The sequence below is a fragment of the Camelus dromedarius genome, chromosome 26 (assembly GCF_036321535.1).
Source record: "Camelus dromedarius isolate mCamDro1 chromosome 26, mCamDro1.pat, whole genome shotgun sequence".
Lineage (NCBI taxonomy): Eukaryota > Metazoa > Chordata > Mammalia > Artiodactyla > Camelidae > Camelus > Camelus dromedarius.
The window spans coordinates 26,488,097-26,515,937 of NC_087461.1; the positions used below are offsets into that span (position 1 = coordinate 26,488,097).

The following is a 27,841-nucleotide window of genomic DNA, read 5'->3' on the forward strand; positions in this document are numbered from 1 at the left end:
GGGGAGGGCTGCTGTCATGATTTCCGTGGTCAGGTTTTGGTGACCTGAAGGCTATGCAATTGGGGGTTCCTATTTAAGAAAAAGAAAACAAAGCTACAAATACAAAATTAGACCTAGGGTGGTGGCAGGGGCTTTTGGAAGTGCGGACGATTAGCTTTGTTAGCTTCAGGTGCAGTGGCTTCTGGCCATGAGAACCCATCCTTGTGCTCTGGAGTTGGAGAGACCAGTAGGTTCAGTGAGAATGTTAACTGAGTGTATCTTATGGGCTGGGCATTGTCCTATTTGTACTGTGTGTTCCTTATTTAAGAGAGTGAGCTCATTTAATCTCAGTAGCCTCTTTAAAAAATTAGACTTTTTATTTTGAGATGTAATGAAGATTCCCATGCAGTTGTAAGAGCTGATACGGAGACAGTCTATGTACTCTTTGCCCAATTTTCCTTAATGTTTCCATCTTGCAAGGTTGGGGTATAATTCGTTATTGACTCACTAACCCTTTGAGGTTTGTGTTATTACCCTCATTTCTATTCGTGATTAAACTAGGGTTTAGAGAAGCACATAGACCTGCCCAGGTCACCCACATGTTTAGTGTAGAGTCGGGTGGGACATGGGCTTGTGATTTCCAGACAGTACCATTATGATTGTGGAAGGGAGCAGCATTCACTTTCTTGTTTATTCATTCATTCAACAAACATTTATTGAGTACCTTCTGTGGGTCAGATGCTTTCATACGGTTATCTAATTCTTCAGCAGTACTGAGAATCAGCTAATGTTTTCTTTTTTCATCTGTGAAAATTAATTCTCAGAGGTCATAAAACCTCCCAAAGGAAATACAGCTCATAAAGGAGGGATTAGTAAATTTGTACAGTCCCCCCTTTTTATGCAGGTGGTAAACAAGGCATTTTGCATTTGCAATCTGCCTTGATCTAGATATATTCTTGTAAGGCAAGGTTTGTTTTTTGTTTTGTTTTGTTTTGTTTTGTTTTGTTTTTAATTGAAGTATAGTCAAGTTTACAATATTGTGTTAATTGCAATGTTTTATCTTTTTAATTTTTAATTAATTTTATGGGGTAATTAAGTTTATTTTTTGTTTCATTTTTTTAATGGAGATATTTTAGATTGAACCCAGGACCTCGTGCTTGCTAAGTATGTGCTCTACCACTGAACTGTTCCCTCCTCTCCAGGGCGAGATTTCTTATCCATTATTTTGCAGCTTAGGAGTTCAAGTAAATTGGAGTTGAAATCCAGGTATTTCGATCCCACTGTGGTTCTTTTCTTTATATTCTGCTGAGGGGTGTGGAAGCAGTTCCTTTGTTCATTCATTTATTCAGCATTTTTGAGCATCAGGGCCTGGCTAGATGTTGGAAACAGAAAACAAGAAATGACCCTTTTCTGCAGGGGCTGGAAGCCTAGACCAAGAGCAGGATAATGTGATCCTAGCTATGGTAGCCATGTGCAGACTCTGAGGACAGACTGTACCCCCAGGTTTGCTTGGGCTTCCCTTGCCTTCTGGCTGGTACACACAAGTCACTGCATCCCAGAGGGGCCTGCAGCCCACAGTACAGCATGTACCTCAGTCTCCTCTCCCCTCTTGGCAGGGCCTGCAACATGAGCATTGCTGACTACGTGCAGTGTGCTGAGGACCACCAGACTCTCCCCATGGTGGTCCAGCACGTGGGGATTATCTTGGAGGAGAATCTCTTATGTATCTATAAACAGATATCCTCAGTTAGCCAGGTCAGGCTGTGCGGCTTCCAGCAGTCATTCTGTATCCGCTACAGGTACCACTACCCACACAAGAACGAGTAGGGAGACTTCCAGACCACCAAAGGGTCATGGGCCTCGTCACCATCACTGACCGCTTGGCCAAGGACTGGCTGCAGATCGAGGAGCTACCTGTGCAGAGGAGCTGTGTGGCAACACGCAGGACAATTCGTGGCTCTTCGTCTTTGTGCTGAAGGGCGAGCTCACAGAGCAGCTGTGCAATGATGTGGCCTTGTACCCCAGCTACGAGGACTGTGGGAAGGTGGAGAAGAGGATCAAGGACTTCATCAAGTCGCTCTTTATCGTGCTCGAGTCCGAGCACCTGGACAGGGCCACCAACAATTTTGGGGACAAGATCCCCCTCCTCTGCATCTCATTTAAGAAGGACTTGGTGGGACTGGACACAGACAGCAGGTAAGCCTACGTGGAGTCCCGGCCGCCCTGGCTGTGTGCCTGGGTTGCTTTCCTACATCCAGAAAGGGATCAGCAAGAAGGGGAGCTGTCTTGCAGCCAAGGGGGGAGGGAGATGCAGCCTGACGGTTTTCATAGTTTTAAAAATGAATTCATCTTTAGTTCAGAGAGATCCATTTAGGGTTAGTTTGGATACTTACTCCCCCTTTCCAACCAAGACCCCTGGTGGGACCCCTGGAGTTGCTGTCCAATAGGGTAGCCACAGCCAAAGAGGCTGGGAGTGCTGGGGAGGAGGCTGGTCTAAGCTGAGATGTGCAGAAGGTCTAATGGACATCAGACACTGAGACTTGTCTAGAAAAAAGTATGTAAACTATCTTGATAATTTCTATATTTACTACAAGTCAAAATGATAGTATAATGCATATTACATTAAATTAGATCTATTCTTAGAATCACTTTAAAGTATTTGTTTTTCTACTTTTTTAAATGTGACAACTGGAAAACTTTCTTTGTGTGACTCTCGCTGTATTCCCGTTGTCCTGGGACAGTCTCGTCCATTTGATGTATACGTGAGGGGCTGAATCCCCAGACACAGCAGATCGAGGCACTAGCTGAGCTGGGGGTGGAGCCCGTGTCTCCTGCCTCCCAGGCTGTTCTTCCTGCCTGACAGCCACCATGCCAGGTTAGGACATCAGAAACACCACCAGGGATTTCCAAAGGAGCTCCTTACGCAGGGGAAGGCGTGTCACGGAGTATGGGACAGAGTATGGGAAAATTCGTCCTCACTTTGTCCCTGTGATTAGGCCAGTAGCCCCACTTTGCCCCAGAATTGCAGACGAGCTCTTCTGGGTCATCTGCCCCCCTCCGCCACCCTCTACTCTGCTTCCCTGTGTGGCCATCGTGCCGTCCCTCGGGCAGAAGACGGCGAGATGACTTTGCTAAGAGGTGGTCCCCCTTTGCTGGGGAGAGCGAGGGAAGCTGTGTCCCCTGGCCTCGGGCCTTGGGCCCTGAGTCTGCTCTCCCCGCGCTGGAGAGCACACAAGGCAGTCTCATAGGTGACGATTGGTGGTCCTGGCACATGCTACCGGGCCCGCTGTGGAGTCGAGCTCCGTAACTCTTGGAATTATCTAAGGTCAGACCATACTTTCTGGGTTTTGGTAAGTTAGAGAAGACACCAGAGAACTTACAAAAAGAAAGTCCCGGCCAGCCCTGCGAGTGAAAGGCACAGGGGACCCGAGTCCCACCTGCGTGTGGAGCCTGGCGGGCTCTGGATGAATTTTTAGTTCCTCCCCGGACATGCCTCTATGGCTTAAGGAAATTGCGTGACATGTTGTGGCCATGATGTGTACTTGTCCTCGCAGGGCTCTGTGATCTACACACCTAAGCCCCCTTCTGTTCCTTGGAGATGAGGTGTCACGTTTAGGGTCCTGGGCACTGCTGAGGGCACAGCTGCCAGCACCAGGCCACTACCAGGCTGGCTCTGTCCACCTCACCTGTCACCTCCTTCTGAGCCCCCAGGAGTTAGGCGAGAGAGGTACATCGGTGATGCACTAAGGTGGGGCTGCACGTGCGCACAGCGCTGCAGCGTCAGCAGGACCATCTTCTCCCTCTGGACAGACTGGTGGGTGAGCGGTGGAAGCCTGGAGCCCTGCTCCAGCCCCCTGGCCAGTGCCTCCTCTTTTGTCATAGGAGGCACTGGTGACATTTTTGCTCAGTAACTGCTTGGCTATGAGTCTGCGTACCCACAGGAGATTGCCAGCTTGCTTTGCCTTTTGAAGTCTGTCCTTGGGATTTGGCAGAGGAGGGTTTCAGGACAGTGTGCTTAGTGCATAGTGATTGACACTGTCACCATTGTTTACCCAGAACCTCGTCTACCAGGCACAGCTCTGGGCATCAAAATACAGCAGCGCAATAAACCTCCCTCCTGTAGGATCTGTCTGTTCTGGTACCAGAAGCGCTCGGCCAGCATCTGAATGTCAGTGAGATAAAGCAGCCAGTGAGCTCCGGTCAAACACGTTCTCCTCCCATCACTTTTACTCCATTGTTGCTTTTATTCCATAGTCACCCAACTTTTAAAACAATGCTTTGCTGCAAGAGCAGAGCCTAATTCTCTCCTGCTACTCTTGGTGGGAGTGAGTAAAACTGTCCAGCCTGAAATGCGACCAAGTTTTGAAGATCAAAAGCTGTCTAGGCACATGTAGGTGTAGTTTTGGTTTGGGGAGCTGACGACTTTGGGGTCCCCAAGGCAGTGTTGCTCCCCTCAGGCCCCTGGCTTCCCCGGAACAGGAGGTGACGGTGGGTCTCACTGTCCCCGCGTCTCCGGCCTCATCACACTCACGTAAATTCTTATATTCATGCTGTCAAAGTTATTTTGGTTGTTGTGTATTTCTAACTTTTGCTTGTTCCTCTTTTCCTTTTTCTCTCGTACCACCCTGTGAGCATGCTGTTGGGTCTGAAAATGTGGGTTGTGCACACCCTGCATCGGAAATACCTACATTTCACTTCGTGCTGCCTCCATCACTTTAAAAAGCAAAAACTTAACACCTGCCTTGATCCATTTATTATCCTAGTCATCTTATTACTTTCTAATGTTTTGGAATTTTTGTTTTGTTAACACATCATGCACTGGTGTTTGATACCTGTTAAAATCCTTGCTTGGAGGAGCCTGTTTGGTCCTCCTTATATTGGTGACAAATGAGCCATTATTAATTTTGCTTGTTTGTTTTGAGGAGGTGAGATGCGAATTGATTTAGGTGGCTTCGGAGGGATGTATTTCACCGGTATTTTCACTTGGAAAGTCAAAGTCTGCAGTACCTTGCTTGATTCTGTCTTTTACTCACACGCGGTTCCTGGCCGTCGCTGTGTAACGAACATGACGGCGCTTCCTGGCCGGCGGTCACTGGGGAGTACGTGGCCGGCTGGGGGGGGTTAGCAGCCCACAAGAGGCGCTGTTGGAGGAAGAGGTTTTCTTTTGCTTTTGCCTTCCCCATGCCATTTACTTTACTTTGTCCTCGTAAAGGGGCAAAAGTGGGTCTAAAATCCATTTCACTCTTTTGTTCTCTTTACGACGCTGGTTTCTCTATCAGGACAATGTGGCCTTCTGCTAAGTAGCTGGCTCACTTGGATCTGGTGGACACAGGGACCACTAACAGGGACAGTAGCTTTCTCTTGCTTCAGCCAGTGGGCATTCAGAGCCTGGTCTGTGGTTTGCTTAAGCAGCTGTGCAGGCCTCCCTGCATTAGCCTTTACTTTAAATCCATGTTGGCAGTAAATAGCTGACTCTGTGTCTGTTGCAGCTGACGTCCACCACTGACGGCCGTGTCGTTAGTTTGCGGTAGTGAGACTCCAACACCCACGTCAGCCGTGAAGGAAGATTCTTTGACAGACCTAGGACCTTGCATTTTCACCCACACCCTGGTTCATCTCACCCAGAGGAAGGGTTTGGCCACCACCGTCATGCTGGTCATGAGACCTTGTTTCTCCTTTCATGCTCTGGTCCAAATGTGGACACTTCATCCTTCACTGACTTGGTCTCGCTTAAGATAGACCAGACTTTCTGAAACAGTCCATCACATTCTGGGTCGGGAATAGAACGTAAGTAAGTGTCGCAAGTAGATGGAGTCGAGGCTATCCGGGTTGGCAAATGCAGCCTGGGATCTGTGATGTCTGGGCTGTGCCCTGGACACAGGCCTTTCCCGTGGCTCCCGAAAGCCCAGGGGTCTGAGTGAGAACAGCCTTGCCTGGGTTCCTCCATCCTCACCTGCTCACTGGCAAGTGTGTCTGCTAATTAGGAGCTCCCCCAGACCTCGGGCCCTTCAAAGCTCAGACTACGGGAGAACCTTGAGTCCCTTCTCCTGGGCCTCCTTTGTGAGAATCCAGTGCTTTCTGAGGTGACCGGCGGCAGGAGATGCCTCCCCCTCCAGGGAGCACCATTCGGAGGACTGTGACTCACTGCACCTTGCTGTGAGCTTGTGGGGTTCTGGCTGTGGGCCCTGCAGAACCAGACTTGAGATTGGCTTAGCGACAGAAATAACAGGACTGATTCCAGGACAAGGCTGGGAGGAGAGAACAGGGGATATTGAATGTGAGCTCAAACATCTATGTGGGTGCTGGGGCTGTTACTAAAATGGGGAGCCTGGGAGGTACCTGCCAGGAATCGAATTCCAGAGTAAATGGTGGACATGAGGCATCTTTAAGATGCCATTTGTCATCCAAGTTAGGACTTCAAAGAGGCACTCGGGTCTATGAGCCTGGGGCTCAGGTGAAGGAGCAGGACTAGAGATACACTTTGGGAGTCGTCATTCTTAGCTGGTGTTCACAGCCGTGCAGGTGGATGAGCTCATCTCAAGAGGTGTAGACTGAGGCTGAGGGAGGGCAGGGCTGTGCCTGGGTTGGAGGAAAGCCCAGACCATGCAGCTTTGGTGTGAAGGCAGCGGCGTTTGCGATTTTCAGAGCAATGCCATTTATCCTGAAGGGGCCGGGGGGTGGGCAGGGCCACCCAGGAAGAAATCTGAAGGGAGGGTCGTGGCCATGTGTGTGCATCTTAGGACGATGCAGTGGCTGCAGGGTCCGGGAGGAGAGACCCCTCAGAAGCTAGAGTTGGAGTGGGGAGTGGGAAGAAGGTAGTCACACTCACCTGTGAGGGAGGGAGGGAGTCCTAGGGAGTCACCACCCTACCGGACTCGCTTTCCCATGAACAAAAGGCAATCAGACAGAGAATCTGAGGTGAGAAGGAATGGGCGCTGGGAGAGGAGCCAACCTGGAGAATGGTGCTTGGAAAGTTCTGGAATAGTCTCCCTGCAAAACAGAGTTAAAAAAACTCAGACTCTTAAGAACATTGATGGTGACTGGGGAGGAGACAGTTCTTTTTCTGGCCTCCAAAGGGTAAGGCATGTATCCGGGGATACACAGAAGAATCGGGCAGTCTGTTCCTGGGCTTGACCCTTACCAGGGGGAACACTGCTAGTTTAAAGGGGGAGAAGGGCAGCGGAGGGAAACTAGCCAGGCCCCGTGTCAGGTACCAGTCGGCCGCCCTACTTGCGTGTTGCATTCACATCCATGCCTCCCAGGTGGGCGGTGGCAGCCCCTTTTGTGGATTGGGAAGCCTTTTCAGAAGGGTTAAGGAATTGGTCCGTTTAGCGGCTAGTAAATGCTGTAACAGGATTCAAGCATGGCCTTGTCAGACTTCAAGGGCATGTTTTCTCTACTAATTCCAGTACCTCCCTGTTGTACCTGGAATGGTGAAGTGGGTCAATTTTGGAGCATTTCAGAAAAGTGCGATTTAAGTACCTCAGGACTGTTTCACAAAGCTCAGTGTTCTTTGATGGTTCGGAAACACCGCAGTGCTTTACACCCCACAGAGGTAAGGTCTTACTCCTTTGATGATGACGTCGTTTCAAATGATGTACAGGTGCAAAACCAGACATAGCGGCTTCTGAAGGGAAACTCCATTTCTCCCTTGATTGGCTTTCTTCCACGGGATGTAACTGTGCTTCAGCTTAGGCCTGGGCTTTCCGTATGGAGTGAGGGTTTGATATCCAGTGTTAGCATAAAACGATCAGAAGGAGAAAATCAACGTTGACAATTTGTTTTTGGGTTTCATTAGACAAGATATACTATGGGTTAATGGCCCATATAATGAATGAAATTGAGTACAGAACATTGCATTTGTTACTTTCTATTTAGAGTTCTCTTACAGCATAAGTCTGACTGCTTTGGAACTTCAGCTCAGCCACTAGGCGCCTGTCAGTGTGTTGGTGTGATTGCATTTACACAGTGCATGTAATCTGGGTTTCCTCAGCCCCAAACACTCCAGTGCAGAATTATGGGCTGTAGCCATCAGTTATTTATACAAATACTTCTGAAACTATATGATACCAGAAAAGAAATGAGAGAGAGAGAGAGATTGCCGTTATCAAAGTTCCTTTCAATTCTAACTGCAAACTGTTGTTGAGCAGCCCGGGTTTCCTTTGAATAAGAATATATACATTTCTTTTCATGTAACCTGGGGTTTGGACTAGAACACCAAGCTCTTGCTTTCCATGAGCCACAAAAATCGTAGCCAAATGACACACATATGAAACATTTTATTCTTTTTTTCTAAGAAAGAATCCTTAAATTTGGGACTTGGGCTGTGATTTTGCTTTTTGCTCTTCCTACCCCTCTTGTCATCTCACTCCTTTTTCCCACGTGGCCTCCAGTAGGTCATGGTCTCAAAGGAGCGGGTGGACAAACACCAGTGGGTCGCCTTGCAGTGCTGCTGTAGGGGAAGCCCAGCCAAGACCTAAAGGACATTATCAGAGAGACCTTCCTGGAAGAAATGGTCTCTACATTCAGTTCTGAGGACAGAGTAAGAGTCAGCCAGGAGTAGGAGTCAAGAGGGTGGCTCAGGTGGCAGGCGCAGCCCGGGCAGAGGCCTGGAGGCTTGTGGGTGTGGACTCGGGGAGAGTGCCTTGTGTGGTATAGGGCGGCGGGTGCCCTGCTGGGGAAGACACTGGAGAGGGCCTGGGTTGGAGGGCTTTGGAGGAGCTTGGGTTTTACTAGAACTGACATTGGAGGCAGTGAAGGGTGTCAGCAGGAAGTGACCCTCAGGAAAGGTACCTCTGGTTTTGCTTCTGATATTCTACAGAAAGAAGGGTTGGGGCAGATGAGAGCAGGTCTGTCTGTCCTTTTGAGACCCACCCCGTCATTCATTTATTCATAACACATGCACTTCTGAGTGTCTAGGGGAGAGGAGGTGGACCCACAGTACTAAGAAAAATGTATTTGCTTCTTGACAGCTTAGCAGTGTCAGAAGTTGACTTAGCCTAGAATGTTCTAGGAACACAAGAACAAAGTGAGGAGGTTGGAGGGAGGGAAGGCTTCCTTAAGAAACAGTCAAAATGAGCCTGGAGAAAAGTGGGAAGTAGGAGCAGGTCAGGGGGCCCCTGAGGTCACTGGGGACCTGGGTACTGAGGTGAGGCTGGGTGAGCAGGGTCAGGGTCAGGGTCAGGTGGGGCTAGAACTCTACCAGGGAGCCTCTGAAGGGTTTGAAGTGGGGGTGATGTAATCAAATTTGTGCTTTGGGAAGGCTGCCCTGGCTGTTTGTGTGTGTGCGTGTGTGTGTATGTGTGTGTAGCGGGGAAGAGGGGGAGGGTGCCACCAACTGTGGGGGGTCATTAGAAGGTCATTCACAGGCTGGGAGGCGACCAGTGGGAGGGGGGCGTCGGGGCTGCTTGGGGACGGCAGGTGCAGTGTGGATGCGGGATTTTCTTATGGGGAGGGCTTGTTAGCGGGGCCGCCCTACCGGCGCCTTGTGGCTGGAAGAAAACAGATGGAGGCTGCCAGGTGGACTTTCCTCTTCTCTCCTTCCCTGCCTTCCCTGATGATCTTAGCTTAGCCAACATTTGGAACAGAAGAGCTAAGTTCCAGGGTAGCCCGGAGCTCGATCCGTGTTGGCAGCTGTTAATATCAGTATCACCACTGTGGGTTATCAGGTAGTTTTAAGATTTGGTAATATGAATTCATGAATAATGTTAAAAGACTAGACTTCTCAGATCCAGTTTACATAGTTCTCAATATTTCCTCTGAGAAATGGATGATTTTTTCCCCATCTTAAATCGGAGTTGAGTCTCTAAAAAAATTCTGTATTCCTCCATCTTTCTGCTTTAATTCTCCATTTCTTAAAAAAAAAGTTTTTAAATGGAGTTACTGGGGACTGAACTGAGGGCCTCATGCATGCTAAGCACATACTCTCCCAAATGAGGTGTAATCTCCCCCCTGATATTTTTAAAACTTTACTTTCTTAGTATTCAGAAGTTAGAGGCCTCTAATTCTTTTTCTGGAGACTTGTCCATGAACCTGTAAATCTATAATTAATGGATAAAACTTGCTTTATTAAAAAAATCTATGGAATATTCTGCAATCCATCCAAAAGGAAATGCTCATTGACTTAAAATATTTCTCCTTTATGGTGATTTCTACTTTTTGGTCTAGCTTAATTTATTAAAAGCCATCCTCATCATCATAATGACAAAACTCGCTCTGAGTGGACACCTACCTAAGGCTAAAATGCTTTCCTCATGTTTTACTTCATAGCAGGTGTTTAACGGTAGGTATCAGTGTCTCCTTTTTTGCAGCTGAGGGATTGAGAGATGGAGCAGCTTGTCCCAAATTACACAGAGCTGGCAGTGGCTAGTTCGGTGCTGGAACCCTGGCTGCACAGGATGCAATCTCAATTGCTCCTCTAATCAGCCTCCTGTTGAGTGGTTTCCCGAACTCCTGTGACTCCATAAAAGACCGATTTTAGTGATCTCATCCTGATGACGCCTTCAAAAGAGAGAAACCAGTGAGAATGTGTGACAGAGTGGCATAAATTAAAATTGTACATTTTCACAAATGTTTTATTCTCAGGTAATGAGTTAAAAAGTTAATTTTTTTTATTTTAGTGCTCTGTAAGCACTAAAAACAAAACATTAAAAAAAACTATAGTGCAAAACAGAAAGTCCAACCATTGCTAATGATGTTACTTGTTTTTCTCTAGTGGTGCTTATTGACAGAAAAATTTACAAAGACTGAATTGCTTTTATGTAGTCTTAGTATGGAAGGAAAGATTGTCAGTGAGTATTGTAAGTAAAATCTTTTACTCTTTTCTTTCTTGATGATGAATATGTTAGTTGTTTTCATGGCTTAAGTACATTTCATCATTTGTGAAACTTGAGTAATATCGTTTACCATGTCTGACTGTGAGAGTTAGACGTCTTGTATACAAAGCACTGAAGAGGTGCTTAATAAAAATGTGCTGTCACAATGACTGATAGTTTAGAAGTATCAACTCTGAATACTAAAATGTGTGGCTTATTTCTGACTCATATTCAATATGTATATATATGATATATATGAATATGGCTTAAAGTAACAAGGATTCAGTTTTTTTTTTTTTTTTAGTGCAGTATGAAGTTTAAATGAAATCTGTATCATTCTAGTGAGACAGGGACTAGTTAAACTGCCTTCAGCAGACCACCTTGAAGATTATTTACACAGAAAGTGTATTGTTACAACTCAGAATTCATGTTGCCGTGTAACCATCCACTCAGACTTTTAATTCGTGGGATTCTGACCAGAACCATTAAGTTTAGAAAAATCCACATTGATCATTTTCAGGGAATAAGCTTCCCTCTTTTGTGATTAAAGAAAATTTTGATTTTTTTTCTGCACTCAGCAGGTTTTAAAATATCAAAACATTGATTTGACATGTCACTTTTTTTTAATAGAGAGAATAAAGCTCATGCTATTTTAATATGTAAATAAATGTTTTTGTATTTCAAGAAACATGTATGATTTCCTGGCTCTTTGAGAAGTATTTTCCAAGATACTTAGATTACCTACTGTTGGAAAAATACAGACGTGACTTTTATGACTATAGGCCTAGTTCAGATCTGTTGGGTTTTGTTACAGTGCAAGACATGAGGCCTAGGAGAGCTTTGTTGCTGATTGCCAGAAGGACATATCCCAGGTCTCAGTCTCCCCTCCTGTAAAATGAAGTGGCTGGAATGGATTCTTTCCTCTTCTAAGATGAGTTTCCATGAGCCTACGTCTTTTGTTTATATTCAGGAGTATTAGCAATATCAGATTAAATACTGAATACCCCTCCCTTCCCCGAAGCGAAGTGCAGTATGTGCTACATAAGCTTTTATTTATCTGATTCTCGTTTCTGATCTTACAGGCAATTTTTGTGTTGCATGTTTCCCGGCAACCTGGAAGGTCTTTTTAGCCATAGGTGGCGCTGTTGCACCTTCTTACAGTCTTAATTTTCCTGTTTGTAAAAGAAGGCTTAAACAACGTGATTTTATTTTGATTTCCTTGCTTAATGCTTCTGGATAGCACAATGTCCATTATGTCTGTCTACCTGGAAAAATTATTCTGCCTATATCTTAGTTTTATTCTGCTATCTCGCAGTGAACATTTCAGACTTGCTGTGCAAAAATGGCAAAATCGGTCTTTTCTTCCAGTGTTAGAAACCAGTGAGCCGGGAATTTATAAAACAGCTAGAGGAGGCCTCTGGAGCACCTTAAAGCTGAAAAGTGTACTGAGTTCCCTGAGTATTGACCCCGCCGCTGTGTGTTAATTGGTGGGAGGAGATTTGGTACATATAGGAAGGGGTGTAGTTTTTTGACCTGGGTTTGCGTGCACGTGCTGCCACTGAGCCACGTGAGCCTGAGTCAGTTCGTTCTGAGTTTTTCCCTCGTCTGTGAGATGGGGACGCTCATATCTGCTTTGTAGAATTGTGAGAATTAGAAATTATGTAAAGTGTTTACCACAGTGGGTATGTCAAGAGGGCTCATAAACTTTAGCTGCTGTTTTGTGTGAAGCCATCATTTTATAGTCTTTGGCAATTACTAAGAAACAGGAAAATAAGAAGAGCTGGTTTTATGATGAAAGATATTTGAGGAGGTTCCATAGTTCCTATACCCATAATTTAGCAGCAGCAGAGTCAGAACTGTTACACAGTCGTCCTGAAACATCGTTAAGCCACAGAATATTTTGTTACATCATATATGTTGGGGCCTAAGGGGATCCAATACTTATACACATGTTGCCTCCAGCAGCCAACTGAGAGATGACACAAAAGACTAGGCAGGCGATAAATGTCTTCTTTGTTACTGATGAAGCCACGTTCTCCATGAACTTCAGGGCTGTTGGAAAATGAGTGTCATGATACTGTGTCCCAGAAGTAGAGACTCACCCAGTCCCAGGTAGCTCTGGGCCACAGCGAGCCTTCCCTTGAGAGGATCTGCCCCATCATTCACAGGGCTGTCCTGCCATGGAGCTGAGTTTCCCAGGTGCTTCCCAAGGGTGGCCAACACTGGAGGGAAAGGAAGGGTTTCACATGCCCTGCTTGTCTCCCCAGAATCACAACCCACTCTGTTAGTGTGATGAGGGCTAGTTCTGGGCCAGGGGTCAGGGGTGTGAAGAGAGAAGCCCTCTCCATGGCCCAGAGGGGTGGGGAGGAGGCATCCCCTCCCTTAGTTTAAACAGGTGGTGGGATGGAACAGAAGGGTGCTCCCCAAGAGTTTATAAAAGGAGAAATAAGGATTTCCTTTGGGACTTAGTCTAGCCAGGAAACATAGAAGATGATTAGAAAGGAGACTTGTAAACCACTGTAATATTAAGTTGACATTTGTTGAGAACCAAAAATGTGCTAAATTCTTCCTTCAATCTTCTCAACAAGCGAGTAAGGAAGGTTTGATTGTTATCCCAGTTTTACAATGTGGAAATTGAGGCACACACAGGGTAAGTAAGTTGGCCAAGGTCACAGAACTAGTAAGGGGCAGAGCTGATATTTCAACCCTGGCTGTCTGGTTTTTAGGCTCCCAGAATGGACTTGGGGTGTTTAGAGGTATCTGCATCCATGGATCTCTGTACCTCTGTGTATCAGTTACCCCAGAAAGGACAGGGAAAGGTGAGTAACACAGGTGCTCACAGTCGTGTCTCGGCCGCTGTCCACGAAGAGTGCTGTGTGATTAGCGTTAATTGTTTTCCAGACAGTAAATCTGTTAGTATAACAGAAATTATTCCATTGAGTTAATCTAGAAACCCTTCTTGCTCTGCTTCTGTCCACGCTTGCCATGTGACTGCCTGCCCGTGGTTGGGCCGTTGAGAAGAAAAGGTACTCATGGTTGAACTCTGATATTTCAGTCTGGTTCATAGATTCACGTCTTCTGTTACATTAATAAGTTAAATTTCTGGTTTTCTTGCATCAATGTCTCATGAGTTTGGTTAATGGGAAACCAGTCCATGGGAGCCCAGAGGTGCTGACGGTATAATTTCTGAGCACGTTGTGGCACTTGTACCCATGCAGACCTACCTGGAGGATGTCCGCCTTCCTCACTGATTTCTCCCAAAAGCAGGGTCCTCTCCCACCCCCGGATGTGAGGCTGGGAGCTCTATGAGTAGGCCAGTCAGAGGCCAATTCCACCAATCAGAAAATGATGAAGTACCTGGAAGTGGGTTTAGTAGAAGAAAAGGGCTTCCAGTTAGTCCGATGGGCTGTTCGAGTCCATTTGGTGATAAGCTGTCCACTGTCTGTGATTGAGCTGCTTCATTGCTGTTGAAAAGTCTGGATTAGATGAAGGGATTTTAAAAAGCAGAAAGAGTGATTTCAGGTGGTACATCCACACCGGTGAGAAGTGATGGATGACCGCCTGTGTGAGGCATAGACAGAGTATTACAAACTTCATAAAACAACTTTAAAAGCTCTGCCATCTGAGTGCACTTCATAAGGGGTCCAGATCATCACTGGTCGTGCTGAGAGGGTAAATAACTGATGATGGCAGAAAGGACACGGAGGCATCAAAAAGATCTCAGTCATGTTCCCTGTTTAAAGGATGTGGGCACAGTGTAACATATTTGAGCTCGTTATTCACTGAAGAATTTTTAGTGTTTTCTGGGATTCCCCAGTCCCCCAAGGTTCCATGCAGCTGGGTGTCCCCTCAGTGCAGCTCTGTCAGCGCTTGCCCTGGGCTGACGTGGTGTCACGGGGAGCAGGACGGTCAGCGTCCCCGGCTCCTCCGAGCTCCGTCTCCTCATCCGCAGTGCCGGGTTGCTCATCTGTGTCTACTTAGTAGGGTTGCTGAGAATCACACGTGATGGTTATCGGGTGTGATTTGTGGTTGTCTATGTGATTGGCATGTAGTCAATATTTGATAGAAACACTTGTTTTTTTATTCTAATTGTGGTTCCTAGGTTGCAGTTGTTTTTAGTCTGCATTTTTTATAACTTTATTCTTATTTTTAAATATGCACTTATTTTTATTTATTTTTTTCGAGGTACTGAGGACTGAAGCCAGCACATTGTGCATGCTAAGCAGGTGGTCTACAACTGAGTAATACCCACCCTCCTTGTCTGCACTTAAAAATCAATATTGCAATACACAAAATAGGTCTTAAACACCATCATGGGACCTAGTCTCTGTATAGACAATTGAACACGTATGCTATTTCAATAACAATAAATGTTGTTGGGGCATACCTTTCTGAATCTGTTAATGTGCTTAAAAATGATCATAGCTAGTGATAAACACGAGTCTTGGATCCAGTACTTCTTAGGGTCTGTTTTGCCATCATTGGAAATTACATTCTACAGAGAAGGCTAATTGGGTCTCTTTGATATTTGGATGGTTTACCAGATGATCAAGGCTTTCAAAAGCTGACAGTTTTGTATATTAAATTAACTACTAAGTTATCTTCTAGAAGTTGGAAGTCCTAAGCTTGTGAAGTGCCCAGTAATTCAGGGGGTATGTGTCTGTGTCTGTGTGAACGTTTGTGTGTGTGATTTCAGGAAGGCAGACATAAGTTCCATATAGACTTCTGATACCTTTCTCCTCCAGTTCAAGGTGTAGGCATATATTTACACAAATAAATTGATATTCTTTTGTCATTTGGCATATTGGTGGGAATTAGAGGTTCTCGTACTTGTTTCAGAAGGGTTGGGGGGCATGAGCTTAGAAAATGGGAGGAGAAAGAGGCCGGGAGGCAGTTCACACTCTGTGCAGGGTATGAGAAACAGTCGCTTTTCTTTTCTCTTTTCTTCTAAAGCAAACTGGGTCTGAATTGTAACATACTATTACTCAGAATTGCTTTTCTAATCAGATACAAGTGCCTCAGATTTTGCAAGGCAACATGAATAATGAAATGTGTTTTAGCAGTTATCTTTAAAAGTAGTTTTATTTTTCAAGTAAAATGCTATCGCCTGTTCTTTCTTCCAGGGTAGAAGTTCTCAATGATCAATGTATATGATTTATGTGCTGGGTTTCTTTGGGTTTTTTTTTTTTTTTTAAGTGCTTGTTTCATTGTGGTGTGAATGAATGTTTAAAATTTCTGGATTTTGATCTTTAGAACATGCTGATTTATCAGAATTGTTAAAAACCTGATTGTTCTTTGGTCCTTGTTTGGTGGGGCAACCTATTGATTTCTGTTGTCTATTAAAGAGGGAAAATCTTCCTCTAGCCTGCAGATCATTAAGTGAATGGTCTGCAGTGTGCCTTTAAAATTCTTTAAATGCATTGAGCGTGTTTGTCCAGTGAATTATGAACTGACTCATAGTAATGACTATGCTTTGATTCTGTGGCTTTTGCTCCTCTCCACAAGAATTTGAATTCTCTGTTGCCTTTTGTATACGTGTCCTTCACAGGGGAAGAAATTTTGCATTTTTTACAGAGGTGGGTTTTCCTATCCCTTCTGAATGCCTTCTGTAATTGATACAACAAAAATCTGTTATTGCAGTGCTTAATTACTTCATAAACTATTTTTTGGCTTAATCAGAAACAATGACAAAGTGTGATAATAAAAAATACGAAAACCTTCCTTCCTTTGAAGAATAAAAATCAGGTGGTCAGGCTCACGCATGCTTTGTGCCTGACACACTTACTCTCATGTCATTGTGTATCATGATTTAGAGATAGAGTTGCTTCAGGTTTGTAGATTTTTGTTTTAACATTTTTGTTAAATTCCTTCTAAAGGCTGATGTTTCCTGTTGGGTTTGTGGAAAGTGTAGATGGGAAACAAATGCTTTGTTTTGTTCTCAGGAGGCCTGAGTTGCTGATGAGAAAAGAGTTGAGGGTGGGCTGGGGAACAGAGTGACACTCCCTCTCTTCCCGGCTGAAATTGGTGAACAATGAAATCAATTAAGTGTATAGGTATTTGACCGACAGAAGTTAGTGAGCCCAAACTGGCTAGTTATGCCCAATGGAAAGTACTGAATTCAGCTGCAGAATTAGGTGCTTTACCAAGTAGAAGCAGCTTAGAGCAATCAGAAAAATCAGTCCTATGATGAGCTATAAAAAGAATATAACATCTTTTATTTCTGAAACTTTTCTACATTAAGTTGTGTAGAGCTAAAATTAAGTTTCAAGAACCAGGAGCTAAGAATGTGGGTGGTTCTGTGGGATCGTTATTCAGGGATGTGTCTAGACACTGCTAGAGTGGCTGAAGCTAGCAGGAAAAGGCCCAGAGCCAGGATTTGTCATCCTAGGATTTTCTCCATAATCGTTCCATGTGGAAGCCCATGATTCGGTTAACAATTTGTAACAGACCCCAGCCGCCTGTCAATTTTAAGAAGAAAAAAATGTGCTTAGTAACTGCTTTGCAAGCAGGCGCCTGTGCATCCTCGACTCCTGTCTCCTTGCCTTATAAATCAGAGACAATGCTTTGCTTGCATAGTTGAGGTTTTAGATAGCACTCTGCTCGTTGCAAAGCAAGGACCCAGACCCTCGACTAGAAACGCTGGGCTTGTGTGCTGTTAGATAGTCTATTATCCCCAAAACAAGGACCTGGCTGGTCTGGTGGTCTGCTTTGTAATTAACATATCTAAAGAATGTATTTTGTTCCCCTCACTCCATGACTTCCCTTAAGATAAACTAAGCCTTTGTACTCATTTTGGATTCTACAATCTCTGTCTCATCCCGTCTTTCCTCAGGTTCCTGCTTACTATCACACAACTGTTAAGGACTTTTTTCCTTTGATTATACACAATAAATATGGGAGCATTTGAGAGGCTCGTGGAGTTGGCTCCCTACTCCCTCTCGCTTTCTTGACTTTTTCCACAGAGTCTTGAGTAATTCATTCAGTGTCGGTAAGACTTCTGCCAGCCAGAACCCACAGTTCCAGGTGAGAAGGATGCAGGCTTTATCTCTCCTACCCGAGGGAGAGAGGGAGGAGTATTGAGATCTGCTCCCCCCGTGGTCCCTTCCTTCCCCAGAGCCACTCCAGTTCACCTGCAACCTTCTGGCCTCTGCTCTCAGGGCCTCTGTCCCAGGACTGACTGCAGCCTTTTCTTCCCTTGTCAACATTTCCTGTGCCTTTCAGAAGTTGGACTCTTCTCTGCAATTCAGCCCTGGCAGATGTGATGGTGGTCAGCGTGCTGGTGGGCAATCACCTGGGGACTCCCAGGAGCCATGCTGATTCTCCTGATTCTCTCATTCGGGGTTACAGAACTGTCGAGCAGCAGAGGAAGCCCATTTACGTGAGGTCAACACAGCATTGCATCACTTTCATTTTATTTTTGAATTTTCAGTGGAGAAATTATTTGTAGCATACTGTTCCAGATTTTCGGCCGCCTGCTTTCCTCACCACCATTTCCTTGTTGGCTCTGGTGCTTGTTTGAAGAAACAGGTTTCTTCTCTGGTCATTTCCAGCATCTGGGCTTGCCGAATCCTTGATCTGGATTTGAAGCAGAATGCTTCTTCGTGATGTCAAGCTGATTTTCTTTGTCATTTCTGAATATTTCGTGTACACTCAGCAACTGTTTCAAGTGAAATGCTCTTGTCCAACTTTGGCTAACTCACATTTGCTGATCTCCTGCTTTCATGCTGAGGGCAGTTTCTTCTTCCTGTAATAAAAATTAGCAATTTGCATTTACTATGGGAAGGTACTGGCCCGAGGTGCTTTTGTTCTTAACAGTTTTAATACAATTCACCCGTTAAAATGTACAGCGGTTTTTACTCTATGCCCAGAATTGTGCATCACAGTCAATCTTAGAACATTTTCATCCCCACAACAGGAAGACCTGTATGCATAAGCAGTCATTCCCATCTTCCCCATCCTCCCCCATCCCCAGGGAGCCACTCTTCTCTCTCTTTGGATTTGTCTGTGCTGGACATTTCATGTAAATCAAGTCATTTCATGTAAATGGAACCGTCTATTGTGACTGACTTCTTTCACACTGAGTAACGTTTTCAATGTTTGTCCATCTTGTGGCCTGGATCAGTACTATATGCTTTGCTACTGCTGAATAATATTCCACTGTATAGCTGGGCCCCTCTGTTTACCCATTCATCAGGTGATAGGCATTTGGGTTGTTTCTGCTTTTTGGCTGTGATGAGTAGTGGCACCGTGAACATTCCTGTAGGAGTTTTTATGTGGACATTTGTTTTCAATTCTCTTACGTGTGTGCCCAGGAAGCAGAATTGCTGGGTCATTCAGAAACCAAATGTTCAACCCTCTGAGGACCTGCCAGGCTGTTTTCCAAAGTGGCCACGCTGTGTTACGTCCTCACCAGCAAGGGCTGCGAGCTCCGCTTCCTCTGTGTCCTCATTAGTGCTTGTTACACTTTTTTTGATTATAACCAATTGTAGGGAGTGTGAAGCAGTTTCTCCTAGTGGTTTTGAGTTGATTTCCCTTATTGAAATGATATTGAATGATATTGAACATCTCTCCATTTTGCTTATTGGCCATTTGTATATTTTCCTTGAAAAATATCTTTTCAGATCCTTTATTCATTTTTTAATTGAGTTGCCTATTTATTGTTGAGTTATAGGAGTTGTTTTTTTATTTGGAGATACAAATTTCTAATCAGATAAATGATTTGAAAAAATTTTCTCCTGTCTATTGTTTTTTCACTATCTGGATGGTGTCCTTTGAAGTAAAGATTTAAATTTTGATGAACTCCAATTTATCTCTGTTTTCTTTGTTCCTTGTGCTTTTGGGGTAATATTTAAAATCTGAGGTATTTTATTTAAACTTTTATATATAAAACAACTTAATTCTTAGGACCATTCTAGGAGACGGGTGCTGTTGTTGTCCCCTGTCTATGGATAGGAGACTGAGATGCAGAACAATTCACTGACATATCAGTGTCACAGCTACCCAGTATTATGGGAGTTCAGACCCTCATGTTTGTCCCCAGCATCTGTGCTCTTCACCACCATGCTCCACTCCTTCCTGGAATCGTTAATGAAAAAGTCTTTCCTTTTTTGATTTCTTGCTGGTTTGTTTTCTCATTGGGGACCTCATCTCCTCATTTTCCTTGCAGAGATCAGTGTAGGTTTATTTTAGGTCTCATGTGGGCAGAAGCATTGCTGTCAGTTAACTTCTTTATTACTCACTCTCCAGTGATGATTGTTGCTAGTTGACCTAATCAAGTCATGCTTAAGTCTTTGCTGCTCATGACACTAAAAACAGAGTCATGACTTACAGAATGCTCAAAGAAAGTACTTGATTGATTTTATTTTGCTACCCAGTCAAACCAATCAAATAAAAACCCCGGTGTTGACACAGATTATAAGCCCTCCAGAATAGGGTCACTGTCTTCCTTGTGTTTCATTTGTTTGGTCAAAGCATCTGGATAGAGCCTTGCTGTCCAGCAGTTTTGTTAGGATTCGGTGCTCGTGAATAATTGTAAGGACAGAATTTTGACAACAGACTGTGTTGTTCATTTCACGAGGGAAGAGATAATATAGAAATACTGCTCAGATCTATTTTAAAATTAAGCTTGGAATTTTGAGAAGAGTTCAAGAAACCATACAAAGATTTTTTTCACTAATTTTAGATCTATCTTAGACACATTATGGTTACATAGCAGAGTAACTTATCAACTAGATTTGACAAGAGGAGTGATTATTGATTATTTGTTTTAGTTGAAATATTCTACCTGGGATAAAGTAATCAGTGCCCCCAAATGAACAAATATGTTTGTATTTCTATGCAACATGGGAGCAGACCTCATATGTTTCTATGTAATATATATGACTGTGTGTTTTAATCTGTCTGTCAGTGTTTTTATAGTTTTTCAGCAATGTTGTAACTTTAGAATTCTTCTAAGAAAATCACCCCCCAATTATAGCACAGCTTTTACTGTGTATACTGTCTTATGCATGGGATTCCACTGTCCCCTCAATGAGGAATGTTCTCTCCTATTGAGTTAGTAGCAGAGTTAAAGGAACTGTGATTTCTAGGCCTTTACTCTCCATGTGTTTGCAGTTGGCTGTCAATCACGATTTTCCCTTTCTTGGGTTTTCATTGTTAAATTAGAATTTTTGAAAACAACTATTTATATTTTGCATCGGTCTCCCTAGAAACTTGATGTGTTTGTGCTTTTCAGTTTTCAACTTATGAAAAATGTAAATGCACTCTTGTTTTTAAGTAGTCCTTTATCACTAGATTTTTTTTTACCTCTTTATAGTTAAAATATTTTTTCCCAATGAATGAATCGGTGTGCATGTTTTAAAAGATACCTTACTTTTTATTTTTCTTATTGTAACAGTTATATTCATTGTAGAGAATTTAGAAAATAAGGATAAACACAGTAATAACTTAACAATGGCCTCTAATCTCACCTGGACATACAGTTGTAAGGTTTGAAATTGAGAATTACAAGTCCTCTCACGTTGTTCTTCTTTTTCAAGTACGTTTTGGTTACTGAGACCCTCGAATTCCCATATGAATTGTAGCAGCAGCTAGTCAGTTTCTGTAGCGGAGCCCGCTGGGATTTTGATCGAGACCACGTTGAATATACGGATCGCTCTGGGGAGCCCTGTCATTCCAAGAGCACTGTATTCTGATCCAGGAATGTGCGTGTTGTGTCTGTCCAGGTATTTAAGTCTTTAATGTTTTTTCAACAATGCTTTGAGTTTACAGAGTATTATTTTTCTTTTTTCGTTTGCCTTTATACTGAGTACAATTGTGCCAGGTACCGGGATCAGAAGTGTATTTGAGCCCCGCCCCTTGCTGCCACCATGGTCGCTGCGCTCTTGCTTCACCCTCTGTACAGTTTGCACAAAATAGGACCTCAGTAATTCTCTCTTGAATGAATGATTATATGATTGTTGGATGATGCTTTAGAGTCCTTGTGATGATTTTTTTCCCCCAGCCTTTCCCCACTTCTTAACTATGCCCTTTCTCTTCCTAAACTCCAGCCTGGGTTTCAGCCTGCCTGTGGCATTGATTTCTCCTGTCTGTAGACTCTTCCTTTCACTGGCTCACGATAATGTTACATGTGGGCTGTGGAAACTTGCGAGATGTCAAGAAAGAGCAAATCCATTGCATGCTAGTATTTTTAGACTGTGGTATTCTTTTATCGATTGAAATTAAATCAGGCTGACCCCCTGAGCCCTCCCGTGAGCTCTTTTCGCCTTCCTACAGGTGATACTGCTCTCGCTGCTGCATGTGCCCTGCCCCCAGCCTTGGTTTTGGAGTTGAGTAAGTCACCATCAGTGGAGCCCACTCTTTAAAAGATGAAGAGAACATTTGCTCCTTCTCCCTGGGTGGGGACTTGGATGAGATGAGGTACCAGATAAAGAATGGAGCCCCACCTCATTCTGACCCCCGCTCTTTCCGTTCCTTTCTCCAGGGGAAAAGAGTACAATTCAACAGTATAAAGATTGATTGTGAGCTAATGAGATAGACAAGACAACCGATCATTTATTAAATATCCTTTCATGCGAGAAACAAATGTATTATACACACAGAAAGCACACAGAGCTCGGTAGTACCGTGGTTACAAACGTGGGTCCGAGATCGAGTCCTGCTCTGGAGTGACCAGTCCTGTGAGATGGAGAACTGGTAGGTCGGCTTAGCCTCTCCCGGACTTGTTTTCTGTCCTGCAAAGACGGGGCTCGCTAGGCGTCCCTCCCCCGTAGAGGTGCTGTGGGGTGTAAGTGAAGCGCGTGGGCAGCCCGAGCACAGCTGCTCGTTCCTCGTAAGTGCAGGATAGCATAGCTTTTGCGGTGATGGCTTTATGACCGCCCCGTGTAGACTCTCAGTGCTCCGAAGGGATGCCTTGTGGTTTGGAGATGGGGTTCTCACTTCTGTAAATACCCAAGGATTGTGTTATTGGGCCCTTCTGATTTGAATCTATTCTTTAGAAAGTACATATTGTAGATATGTTTTTCAAGCACGCGTGCTTTTTTTCTTTAATTATTTATAGTTCCACCCTCTCATCTCTTGGTGTGACTTTTCATGGAATCCAGGAAACAGTCCTAAGCTACCTGCCTCTTCACACTTCTCCGTGGTGGTTTTCCTCCCTGACTGGAAGAGGGTTTTGCATAGGAAATTTACTTTGTTCCCCTTTTCTTAGAGTCTGTCTGTCTGCCCATCTCTCACCTGTCCATCTGTCCATTTCTCTACCCACTCATTCTTCTGAATTGTTCCAAGAAGCACTTCAGGCAGCTTACAGAAGAACAGATACCAAATAAACAGGTGAGAAAATGGGGCCAAGTTCAGACAGTGAGGCTAGGAGGCGACCCTGTGTGAGGGTTGCCAGCGTGAGACACACATGTCTGCCCTGTGACTTATAAGATCGACAGCAAGAGTGTACCCGAGGTTCCCAGCAGACACTGGGAAACAGGGTTTGTGGGAGATGCTCACTGGCTGTGTAATAAATAAGTGGCTGAGGAGAAGCCCAGCCTTTCCAGCTACTAAGGCTTAGGAGAATATTTTGAGTGTCTTCCAAAATCAAAGTATTTCATCTTTTCTTTTGTCAGAGTTCTACATATAGTTGGTTACATTCTATACCTGGAAATTTCTCCCAAACTCCTTCTCACGTGAGTCCCATGGCTCGGGAATGGGGTGGTTCTGCTCATTGACGGGGGTTGGAGAGAAACAAAAAATGACAGCCTCAAAGGTGCCTGGGACTTGTCAGTTATGTTTTGTCAGTGCTGTAGATTTCAGAAAATGCTTTCACTGCTTCTCTCCATCTGAGGCGGCAGCGTGCTCTCTTACCAGCATCAGGAGCTCAGGGCCAAGGGATGGTGCGGGCTGACTGCACTGCCGTCAAGACAGCTGAGCTGGTCACTGCAGGCGTGGTGCTTTCGCGTAGTGCATTTCATGTTCTTTAATAGAAGGTTTCAACAGGGAGTTAATTAACTGAGTTAACATTTAATAAATATGATGCTTTGTTGAAAAGACAGTTATAGGCAGAATATAAGCTCTGAAGGCTTTAAAAAAGGTTTCATTACTGAAATTTCAGTAGGGAAGATACACAGTTTATCTTATTTATGCCTGTCTTTTAAAGTAACAAAGAAACAAGACAGAAAAAGCAGAGGATGATTTCTGTTATTCCTCTCGGCTTGCAGGCGCCCTCACATCCAGTGGCATCCATCCAGACACCAACACTGACACTGGCCGTGCTCAGAACTGCCTCAGCCCTGAAGACACAAGTGAAAATAGAAGGGGGCCACGCCCTGTTACAGCTGGTGTTCTCAGTTTGTGGGTCCTTATGTAACTGCGCGGTGTTAATCAGGATCGCCCGTTCTACATAGTGTGACGCTGCTGCCGTGTCTCCTAGTTAGTTGTTTCTGTAAGTACTCATGTATTTTCTCCAATGTGTGGTACTATACATCTAAAAATTCTTTTTCAGAAGAAAAATAATGTGTATTTAATATAATAAGTCTGAAAAAAGGGGCAAAAGAGGCTATCCTGGTCCCACGACTCAGAGATAATAATTAACACTTTAACATCTATTTTCTGTTCCTTTCGTCAGTGTGTATCACCTCTGACATAAAAACCAGCGAGCACTCTGTGCCTGTTTACTGTGTGGAGACCTCCGTTTTCCATTCGGCTTATTACATGTATTTCTACAATATTCTATCTCCCCTGGCATGAATTTTAATGAGCAGTATAGCATTCTGTCCTGTGGAGGCATCGTCCATTTTACTTCGGACTTAAATAAACTTTTAAGTTCCAAGTATACTTTACTGAAATACTGAAAAGAGACCTGTGGTGGTACCGAAAGGCCCCTACCTCCCTTCCCCTTATTTCCTGAGAGTAAAAGCTGTTGACGATGTGGTGTATATATTTCATAACCTTTATGCCTATGACATATATGTAAATATATACATACATACATACATACATACATACACTTATATGAGAAATCTATGTATATGTGTGTGTATATATGCTTTATTGCAAACTAAGGCCATAGCATATGTTTTCTGCAGCTTGCTTTATTCACTCAGGGGTGTATCATAGACGTCCTCCGACTCCAGACTCACCAGGTCCTTTCAGATAGAGAGGAGGGGTCTCCTGATGTGCAGGTGTGGTCTCTTGTGCAAGGACACCTTTGGTGGGAGAGTGCTGTGGACAAGGCCCTGGGCCACGGTGAAACGCCGGTCCCCTCAGAGCCCACAGCTCGCTGTGATCTACCGCATCATTGTCTTGATGGTGGACACTTAACTTTTCTCCATTTTCCACTGTCAGGAAGGATGTTTGACTGGTATCCTTCTTGTACAGACATTCCTGTGATCTTTTATGAGTATTACTTTACTTAAGCCTTTGGAAATTTAGTCCCTGGATGTGACATTTACATTCATCACAGGCTCCTTTCAAGTGACTCTAGAAATTCCTCTCCAGTGGGGAATGAAAAGATGTAGAATTACTTATGTAACCAATTCTTTATCGCTGGATATTTCACTTCAGCTTTTCTTCCCACCATTTTAAACAGTGCTGTGTAAATGCCCTGATGAGTGCGTCTTTTTGAACTGATTTTTTTTCTAAACGAAACGATTCCTAGAAGTGAAGTTGAGTCAGTGTGTACACACGTTTTTCAGAGATTACATATCCATTGACATGTCATCCTCCAAAAAGGTCACTCACAGTTTGTTCTCCCACAGATGGACACTAGCTAGAATATCTCTTAAAAATATTTGCCAATGTGATGAGCAAAAGTGCTTTTTCATTGTTTTAGTTTACATTTGATGACCAGTGAGGTATTGAGCATTTTTCACTCATTAGCCATCTGACTTTTTAAAAGTAAATGATCCCTTTTGTCCTTTGCACACATTTAAGTGATGGAGCTTCTTGTTGCTTTGTGACAGCTCTTTTTATGTTATGAACATTAACCCCTTGTCTTCATCAACATGTATCACAGAGCTGTTTCTTGTCATTTCTTGCCTTTCATTTTGTTCAGTAGGTTTATTTTTGTTGTGGCCCAAAATATCCTTAAGATAGTAAATGTCTTCCTTTTGGGTTTTATCTTTGGTATTATTCTTAGAAATACTTTCTTATAATGGTATAAATCTCTTCTATAGGTTTTTTAAATCTCTAAGATGGAGTGGATAATAGTACTTGTTATAGTGAGGGGAAGTTGAATTAATATGAGCAAAGAGTTGTATTTGCTGTTATTAGTACTTTTTAATATTTATATCACTATCTGTAATTTTTCTTGTGGTCATTTTGACAGGAATAGAATTTGTTCTTTCCAGGTGATTCTCTGATTGTCCCAGGACAATTGTTGAATTCATACTTTGCTCTTTGATTTGAAATCCCACCTGTACAAAATAATTATGTACACTAGAGTCTCTTTTTGAGCTCATGGTTTACTTCTGTCAATCTTACTTTCTTACACCAGTGCTATATCTTACATACTGTAAGAATTTATTTAATATCTGACAGTGTGATTTTTTTTGATTCTTTTCTTCCATCCCAAATTTTCTTGGCTAGTATTATGACTTTATTATTCCTGAAGAATTCTAAAATATTTTGTTCAAGTTAAAAAAAATCAGATAAGAGTTTTCATGGGATTTTTTAGTAAGTTTTGAATTATTTTTAGGAGAACTTCCATCTTTACAAAACTGCTTTCCTCCATGCAATACGTTGATGTCTCTACATTCACACCTCTTAGTTTACCCCTCAGCACAGTCCTGTAGTTTTCTCCATGTAGAACATGGGCATTATTTTTGAGTTTATTCCAGATTATTGTTGATGTTTTTGTTAATTTTGTAAGTGAGAATTTTTTGCTATTATATTTTTTAACTGTTTAAACTGACACCTAGGAAGGCAGATTCGGTTTGTAAATAGTCACTTTGTAACTTGTCATTTAAAATTGTAAGTATTAAGTACTTGTTCCAGAATCCTTTCTTTTCTGTTTTTAAAAATTTGTTTCCAAGATTATCAAAATGGTCATAGCTAAGTAGTATAGGTGGGGAGACACATGGAGAGAGGTGGTGTGGCTCATGTACAAACTGTGAGCACTTTCATGGCTGCCTTTAGGCTGGAGAAGCCGCAGAACAGCCCAGGTTAGACCAGGTGTGGCATTGTATGCACTTGAAAGCCAGCTTCCCTGCCTTTGTTGTGAAGCCTGTTGGGCGTGGCAGGTAGATGATCAAGGTCCGATGGAGGTCATTGGCTGTACAGAGCGCTGTGTCTGTGAGAACTGGAGACCATCGCCATGGGAAATGCTTGGTGCCAGGAACACTGCAGGGGAGCTGGGGAGCCTGTGTGTTAAGGATTTTCCAGCCCTGGGAGTGGGAAGATCAGACTCTGCATTCAGATCTGAGTTTGAATTCATCCTCCCTTGTTTACTGGTCCTCTGACTTTTGTCAAGTTATATACTCTCTTTGAACTCCTGTTTTCTTGTCTCTCAAAAGAGGAGAATTACGGCCTGCTGCTAGAGTGTTTGATCAGGGTAAATGATTTGTGTCTATAAGATGCCACGTACAGTCACAAGCTCAGTGAGAAATGGGCTGTTGCCCCTTCTTCTGCAACTCAGTGCTCGACAGGACATGGGGGAAAGCCAGTCCCTAATTTGTGTGTGATGCAAGTAGGAACAAAAGTAATTTCTCGCATTTCCCTAGCAGTATTCTTACTCCTTTGCCTCATTTACTTCTTTCCTCCTTTCCTTTCCCCTTTCCCCTCCGCCACCAAAAGAGCCTGAGACTCTCTCAGAACACTAGATTCAAATTACTTTAAAGGTTGGCTCATCCTCATGAAATGACAGTAACATAAAAAAAATCTGTACACATCCCAGACTTGATTGTACTTGATTTACACACACACAAGCACACACACACACGAAATCAGTGTACCTCCCAGTTGTGGAGGGAGAAGGACCACTTTTTCTGTGTTTTCATTCATTGAGCGTGAGAGCAAACTCTCTTACGCAGACTTTCACCTGGCTTCGTGCATGGTGTTTTTAA

General features: G+C 43.7%; 1 protein-coding gene across 1 annotated transcript in view; it reads left to right on the top strand.

Annotated features, from left to right (window-relative positions):
* Nucleotides 1-27,841, top strand: part of LOC135319413 (uncharacterized) — a 93,210-nt gene that overhangs the window by 42,693 nt on the left and 22,676 nt on the right. Inside the window, exon 7 of the mRNA XM_064479555.1 lies at nucleotides 1,779-2,175. Within this exon, the coding sequence (XP_064335625.1) occupies nucleotides 1,779-1,955 (177 nt within the window). The 3' untranslated portion in view covers nucleotides 1,956-2,175. The remainder of the gene's footprint in view (nucleotides 1-1,778; nucleotides 2,176-27,841) is intronic.